Source organism: Dipodomys ordii, unplaced genomic scaffold, assembly GCF_000151885.1.
Source record: "Dipodomys ordii isolate 6190 unplaced genomic scaffold, Dord_2.0 Scaffold65, whole genome shotgun sequence".
NCBI lineage: Eukaryota > Metazoa > Chordata > Mammalia > Rodentia > Heteromyidae > Dipodomys > Dipodomys ordii.
The window spans coordinates 3836680-3845076 of NW_012267281.1; the positions used below are offsets into that span (position 1 = coordinate 3836680).

The 8397-nt window shown below is 41.9% G+C and overlaps 1 protein-coding gene across 1 annotated transcript in view; it reads left to right on the top strand.

The window, feature by feature from the left end:
• The window catches only part of Kdelc1 (KDEL (Lys-Asp-Glu-Leu) containing 1), a 13479-nt gene that overhangs the window by 2919 nt on the left and 2163 nt on the right, over positions 1-8397 (top strand). Inside the window, exons 3-8 of the mRNA XM_013022976.1 lie at positions 331-536; positions 717-794; positions 2557-2729; positions 2853-3090; positions 4767-4976; positions 6149-6238. Of these exons, the coding sequence (XP_012878430.1) occupies positions 331-536; positions 717-794; positions 2557-2729; positions 2853-3090; positions 4767-4976; positions 6149-6238 (995 nt within the window). The remainder of the gene's footprint in view (positions 1-330; positions 537-716; positions 795-2556; positions 2730-2852; positions 3091-4766; positions 4977-6148; positions 6239-8397) is intronic.

Here is an 8397-nt window from a genome sequence, read left to right on the forward strand (position 1 = left end):
TATCTCCAATAAACCACCAGAAAACCGGAAGTGGCGCTGTAGCTCAAGTGGTAGAGCGCTCGCCTTGAGCTGAAGAGCTAAGGGACAGCACTCAGGCCCAGAGTTCAAGCCCCACGACTTTAAAAAAAAAAAAAAAAAGCTGAAAGTGTAGCTGTGGCTCAAGTGGTGGAGCGCTAGCCTTGAGCAAAAAGAGCTCAGGGACAGCACCCAGGTCCTGAGTTCAAGCCTAACTAGTCAAAATTCAGGAAGCTCATGATGTGGATAATTGTTACATGTTTCAAATGCTGAGTAGAATTTTCACTTGTACTTTTGTTGTTTGTATCTAAATAGGACCAGTTTATCATGAGAATTGTGACTGTCCTTTGGAAGATAGTGCAACCTGGCTAAAGGAGATGAACTGCCCAGAAACCATTGCTCAGATTCAGAAAGATCTGTCACATTTCCCTACTGTTGATCCAGAAAAGATTGCAGCAGAAATCCCAAAAAGATTTGGACAGCGACAGAGTCTGTGTCACTATACTTTGAAAGACAACAAGGTACAACGGTTGGTTAAAGTTTGCTTGCTTTCCTGATTCTGGTTTGTTTTCTTTTAGCCATAACTAGATGAATAATTTTATTAAACATTGTCCTAATGGGAATCATTGTGACCAGGATTTCTTCAGGGAACTTTGCCAGGACTTTAAGACTGACTTACCAAATGTTAAATTCTTTTTTAGGTATATATCAAGACTCATGGTGAGCATGTAGGTTTTAGAATTTTCATGGATGCCATCCTGCTTTCTTTGACTAGAAAGGTGAGACTATATGTTGTATCTGTTTCCTGTAAGTACATGTAGGCAATGTTAACCCTGGCATTACAATGTAACTTTTCAAAACAAAACAAATAACACTAGCAACTGTCTACTACTCTGGAGATATATTATAATGATATTCTGAACTTTCATGTCATGTATGAGAGATACCTGGATTATTTTCCAAGGGCTGCTGTAACAAAATGATACAAATGGAGTGTCTTTAAACAATGAATTCATTCTCTCACTGTTCTGGAAGCCAGACCAGAAGACCTGAACCAAAGAATCTCAGAGCCACATTCCTTCCTTCTCAGGTTCTGTTCCTGTCTCTACTCCTCCCCCCACCACCACCAATTCCCTGATTCTTCCATTCAGGAGGTGACCTTCCATCCCTGGGTTGCCTGGTTTTCTGCTACTCCTTGAGTCTTTGAAGATGCTGATATTTAAGAACAAAGAATACCTTTCTTGAAGAAACATCTCACCCCTGCCAAACAGTGACTTGTGGTGAAGAGAAAAATGCTTTATAGTAAAATTATTTTGTTACCAAACCTACCTTAAATCCAGTGAAGGGTTACCTTATACTGAATAATGTTCTTGGTACTATATTAGAATTGGGTTCTAATAGACTAGTTAACAACAGCATTAAAGTGATCAAGATAAAAATGATAGCATAGCCGGGTGCTGGTGGCTCACGCCTGTAATCCTAGCTACTCAGGAGGCTGAGATCTGAGGATCATGGTTCAAAGCCAGCCCAGGCAGGAAAGACTGTGAGACTCCTATCTCCAATAAACCACCAGGAAACCGGAAGTGGCGCTGTAGCTCAAGTGGTAGAGCGCTCACCTTGAGCTGAAGAGCTGAGGGACAGCGCTCAGGCCAAAAGTTCAAGCCCCAGGACCGACAAAAAAAAAAAGATAGCGTTTACCAACTGTATGTTTATTATCTCTTAAAATTTTTATTAGATAAATTTAGGACACCTTAACTGAATTATTCATGGGGAACGTGTGAAATGACAGTTCTTTCTTCTCAAGTTTGTAAAGCATTTACAATCACTTAATTCTGAGGCAATGTATATAATTACTTAGAGAAGATATTACACATGCTTTAGGCTCAGATAGCAGGGCACCAGCAAATACTCCTTGTTTGTCTGTGTCAATGCAAAGAGAGAACTCCCAGTTTCTGAAGATGCTTCTTAGATTGACTAACTGTTCTCACCTGGCTGTTGGGGAGGGGAGGAGGATTACATACAAACCCATCCATCCATCCATATATATATATATATATATATATATATATATATATATATATATAATTATGTGTGAAATTATATTAACAAACAATTGATATTCTATTACATTAATGTATTAATATCATTAATTAATGATATTAGTATCAGTTGTGGTGTTAGACATCCAGAGTTTGGATCCTCTGCCTACCCACCTACCTGATGGTAGGAAGCATCTGGCTCATTTATAATAAAGCAGGGCTGGCGTCCTGTAATTTCCAGTGATTTTTCTTTTTCTCTTTGATCATGTATTAGTACAGAAATAGCCTTTGCATCGCTTCCTTTTTCAAGTAAGTCTGTTTGGCCAATGTGAACCTCATGGAAAGGAAATATAGGATGGCTTTTACTGGAACAATTGTCATGGTCTGAAACATCTAAGGTTGGCCTGTCATTCAGGGCACTTGGTGATGTTACTTGATAATTAATAGGTGGCACGCAATGCAGGAGCTTTGAGTAATAAGTTCTTTGTCTTCTTTTCCTTAGGTGAAGATGCCCGATGTAGAGTTTTTTGTTAATCTGGGAGACTGGCCTTTGGAAAGAAAGAAATCCGATTCAAACATTCATCCAATCTTCTCTTGGTGTGGCTCCACGGATTCCAAGGACATTGTCATGCCCACCTACGACCTGACCGACTCTGTTCTAGAAACCATGGGCCGGTGAGAGAAGAGTCAGGGTTGACCCCCTGCCTTGGTTTGCTCTCCTTGGTGAGTGCTGTGTTCCATCCACCTCTATGATTTGGTGATTTGGGAGGAAGACATGTGGCGTTTCCTGTCTTCTAGAGTGAGTCTGGATATGATGTCTGTGCAAGCAAACACGGGGCCGCCCTGGGAAAGCAAGAATTCTACAGCTGTCTGGAGGGGACGCGACAGCCGCAAAGAGAGACTGGAGCTGGTGAAGCTCAGCAGAAAGCACCCAGAGCTCATTGATGCTGCCTTCACCAACTTCTTCTTCTTTAAACACGATGAGAGCCTGTACGGTCCCATTGTGAAACACATCTCGTTTTTCGATTTCTTCAAGGTAGGGCAACAGCCCAGGCCATCCTTCCTACTTTTCCTGTGTATACTTGTATTAGGGGGATGGGAAACTGAGGTTAAGGCTTGTTAGTTCCACGGGAGATGGGAAAGACCAGGCCAAACCATAGTGGCACGGTGATACTGAGAACTGGTTCCCACTCAAACCCCACGTGTATCAAGGTCACCTAGGCCGTGGGAAAAGCTATAAAGTTTTGTTTTTCCCTCGGCTTACCCTTAAGATAGCCTGTGTCGGCTCAGATTCTTTTTCTGTGAATGAATGCACGTAAGTCATTTCACAGATACTTCTCAGAAAACACAGCACTCCAGGAAAGAACATAGAAACAGGTGCCCCTTATCAGGCCTTGTGGCAGGGAACAACTTGAAACCCAGCCAGATCGCCAGCCTGGGAATTCTGAGGGTGAAGGATGGTTCTCTCACCTTGAATGTGGATTGCTCATGTTTCTCAGAGTGTAATATTTTGGTTGACAGCTCCCTTTTTCAGGCAGTGTATACTGCTCTGTTGTTCACACCACTGAAGGTTTTTGAAAAGGAAAGAAAGATGAGTAGAGGTGGCCCCTCATCCTCTTGTGTGGGAGAGGATAGAGGTCACCCATCTGTGCCTGCCCTGTAAATGACCAAGTTGTTGATGGATGGGTTTTGTGGAGAGAGGTAGAACTAAAGGCTGTCACAAACGCAGTGTGTTTGTCCATACATATGTCCCAAAAGATTTTTAGAAGAAATGTTTGTAACGGAAGAGAGCAGGTACCATCTGTTCCCTCCTCAGGGAATGTTACATCATGATTTGGCTTTATTCTTGCCTGTTGTATTTTCTGCCATTAAGTTTATTCATTTCATAGTTCTATGAAAAATTTTGTTCAGAGTTGTTTTTGTTCCAGAGCTTATTAAGTTCCTCAAAACATATGTGCCCACGTGGTATTGAAAAAGTATGATTAGCAGGAAACAGAATGTACCATCATTAGGAGCATGTGTATAATTACTGAAGAAGTAGATGGGCTGGCATGGTTGAAATGATAGAGCAACTACCTACCAAGTGCAAGGCCCTGAATTCAAACCCCACTGTTGCCAAACAAAGAGGAAGATAAAGATGGAAGAGGAGGAGAAATTATTAGAGGTATTACAAAGTCACAAAAAAATCTACCTTCTCTTATATTGTAACCTGAGGCCAACCATTTTTATGATTTTTTTTTTTTTTTTTTTTTGTCGGTCGTGGGGCTTGAACTCTGGGCCTGGGCACTGTCCCTCAGCTCTTCAGCTCAAGCGCTCTACCACTTGAGCTACAGCGCCACTTCCGGTTTTCTGGTGGTTTATTGGAGATGGGAGTCTCACAGTCTCTCCTGCCCGGGCTGGCTTTGAACTGCAATCCTCAGATCTCAGCCTCCTGAGTAGCTAGGATTACAGGTGTGAGCCACCAGCGCCCAGCCATTTTTTATGATTTTTATCAGCTACTTCCAAATGAGATTTATTGTTCCATTTATGAAATTAAGAAACATATCAAAAATGAGCATCGGCTCTAGGTGAGCCTGGAATCTACCAGCACTTACTAAATGGCAAAGGTAGGAGACAGTGTCTGGCTGGTTGGTATCTGAGGATGGCAAATAGGTGTGGGGAATGGGAAATGGAATTTAACAGAGGTTCTTTTCCTCTATTGCCATTGTATAGCACAAATACCAAATCAATGTGGATGGTACGGTGGCAGCGTATCGCCTGCCCTACCTGCTGGTGGGCGACAGTGTTGTGTTGAAGCAGGACTCTATCTACTATGAGCACTTCTACAATGAGCTGCAACCCTGGAAACACTACATTCCGGTTAAAAACAACCTGAGCGATCTGCTGGAAAAACTCAAATGGGCAAAAGATCATGACGCAGAGGTACAGTTGGTCTCTTAAAAGGTCACTCGTACATGCACACATACTGGAAATGCCTGAACCTGAAGGGTATCCCAGTGTCAGCTGTAGCTTTTACCTGTATGTAGGAAGCTGCCAGCCTGTTGATAGTGCAGGAATTCCCTTCAAGGTAACCACAGCCATGCATCTTAGATTAGCTGTCCATTTATCATACAAAACAAAAGCTAAACTCTGGCCTTAGCCATAACTTTTTCTCACAGTAGAGTTGTTCTGAGAGGTATGTGTTACCACTGCTAGCAGTGTGAAAATTCTGCTAGCGGTGTCAGTAAATGTGCTTGAGAGTAAAATGAGGGATGACTTAAATAAGCTTCAAGAAAACTGTAGATTGGGCACTTGTAGCTTATGCCTCTAGTCCTAGCTACTCAGGAGGCTGAGATCTGAAAAAACCAGTTCAGATTCAGCCCAGGCAGACAAATCTAAGAGATTTTTTTTTTCTTTGATAAGTCTTGGGGCTTGAACTATGAGGGTCTGGGCACTGTCCCTCAGCTCTTTAGCTCAGGGCGAGCGCTCTTCCATTTGAGCCAAAGCACCACTCCTGGTTTTTCTGGTAGTTCATTGGAGATAGGAGTCTCAGCTTGGGCTTTCTTACCCAAGCTGGCTTTGAACCGGGATCTTCAGATCTCATCCTCCTGAATAGCTAGGATTACAGGCGTGAGCCACCAGCGCCCAGCTTCTAAGAGACTCTTATCTTCAACTAATAGGAAAAAGCTTCAAGTGGAGGCTCTATTGGTAGAGTGCCAGCTTTGAGCAGGAAAAAAGACTAAGCAAGAACATGAGGCCCTAAGTTCAAGCCCTACTACTAGCACACAAAAAAAGGAAGGAGGGAGGGAAAGAGGGGGAGAAAAGCTGGGAAGCCAGTACATTAATAGAGATCATATTTAATTACTTTGTAGCACCATTTTCCTTTGCTTGCTGGGTTTCTTCTGTCTCATAGGGTGTACAATATGACTTTCCAGTCTTCCAAGCCAATATTTGCACAAACATATTATGTTCAGTGTTCCTTTTACCACATAAGATGATCCCCAACTACGTGTTTCTGCTTTTGTTCACTGCATGTGTGTACTCCAAAGATATGCTTTGCGTTTCTCATCTTAGGAGAAAATATGTTCAATAAAGGATTTTCTTTTCCCCCATAGGCAAAGAAGATAGCAAAAGCGGGACAAGAATTTGCAAGAAATAATCTCATGGGAGATGACATATTCTGCTATTATTTCAAGCTTTTCCAGGTTCGCATTTTCTATGCAAATAATCTTACAACTTAAAATCAGACACACACACACATATATATATACTGTATGTAAAATTATATGTATGTATAAATATTCTATATTATACACAATATGTTGTAATATATAGAAATATATGTATTATATATAAAATTGAAATATATACATATACATCTTTTAACATTTTCTAAATGTATATTACCATAAAGCATGAAGAGATACATGAACCTCTTTAGGTAAAAAATCAGTAAGTATTAAGTAGTGAAAAGTAACTGAAAATCAAAGGTTAACTAATAGAAAATGTTCCAACATCAAGTAAAAGGTTTTGTTTATTTTGTTTGTTGTGCCAGTGCTAAGGCTTGAACTCAGGCCTTGAGCTCTTGTTTAAAATGCTTTTTTGCACAAGATGGTACCCTAACACTTGAGTCATACCTCCACTTCTGGCTTTTTGGAGATGAGAGCCTCTCAGTTTTATATTCCCAGGCTGGCTTCAAACTGGCTTCAGATCTCATCCTCTTAAGTAGCTAGGATTATAGGCAAGAGGCCTACTGTACCTGACTATAGTGACAAGTATTAATATTACAAGTATTAATATTAATGTTATGTGATAGGTGATTAACAAGCTGACCTCTGATCTTATGAGGTTGCTATATGTGGAGTCATATTTGCGCTTCATGTTATATTGCTGCTACCTTACTATTTTTTATATAAACAATACAAGGTGAGCTCAGCACCAGTTGCTCATACCTGTAATCCAAGCTATGTAAGAAGCTGAGATCTGAAGATCATGGTTCAAAGCCAGCCTAGGCAGGAAAGTCCACGAGACTCTTATCTCCAATTAACCACCAAAAAGCTGGAAGTGGAGCTGTTGCTCAAGTAGTAGAGGGACTTGCTTTGAGCAAAACCAGCTCAGGGTCAATGCCCAGGCCCAGGGTCTAAGCCACAGTACTGGCAAATAAAACAATACAATGTGTGTTTGGGCCTTTTACCTTCACCTCAAATGAGTCATTGCTACTTTTTTTTTTTTGGGTCCGGTTGTGGGGCCTGAACTCTGGACCTGGGCGCTGTCCCTCAGCTCTTCAGCTCAAGGCTAGTGCTCTACCACTTGAGTCACAGCGCCACTTCCGGCTTTTTCTTTTTGCTTATGTGGTGCTGAGGAATCGAACCCAGGGCCTTGAGCATGCAAGGCGAGCGCTCTACCACTGAGCCACCTTCCCAGCCCAGTCATTACTACTTTTGAAAATTATTACCATGAAGCTGTAGAACTTGTAGCCAAGGCATTCTGACAGTTTAAAAGGCTTATTTTTTTAAGGTATTACACTAAATTATTGGTTAGTAAAATAGTAAAACAACAAGATTAAGATTGCTTTCTCAGAATTACAGATACTGAGCCCCATATTACTGTCTCTTCTACAGAACAAAGCCGGTCTGTTTCTGGCCTGCAATGACCCCTCCTGTTTTTTTTTTTTAACCATGCCTAGGAGATGAGATGCAGAGGGTCATCTGTGTAAAATGAATGAAGCGGGGACGGGAATTCACTTGTCTGACTTCCTAAAGACCCACTGAGTGGCATTCATTCATTTAGTCAACACATAGTATCAGTGCTTAGTATAGCGCCCAATCCCAGTGTAAGAGCATAATCCAGGAAGAAGACAGTGAGGCTTGTGCCAGCCACACGGCACAAGGCAGAAATAGTTCTGTCCTCAAATTCTCACTCTAGAGAATCATGGGCAGCATTATTTTCATATGTATGAGGCCCTGGGTTCAATTCCTCAGCACCATATAAACAGAAGAAGCCTGACGTGGGACTGTGGTTCAACTGGTAGAGCACTATCTTTGAGCTGAAGAACTGAGAGACAGCACCTAGGCCCAGAGTTCAGGCCCCACGACTAACCAAAAAAAAAAAAAAAAATCATGCAAATTTGGGGTAGAATTATGAGAAAGTCTATTAGGAATAGGCAGTATGATGCTGGGAAGGTAGCTCAGTGGTAGAGCGCTTGCCTTCATGCCTGAGGCCCTGGGTTCAATTCCTCAGCACCACATAAGCAAAAAGAAGAAAAGCTGGAAGTGGAGCTGTGGCTCAAGTGGTAGAGCGCTAGCCTTGAGCTGAAGAGCTGAGGGACAGCGCCCGAGCCCAGAGTTCAGGCCCCATGACCGGA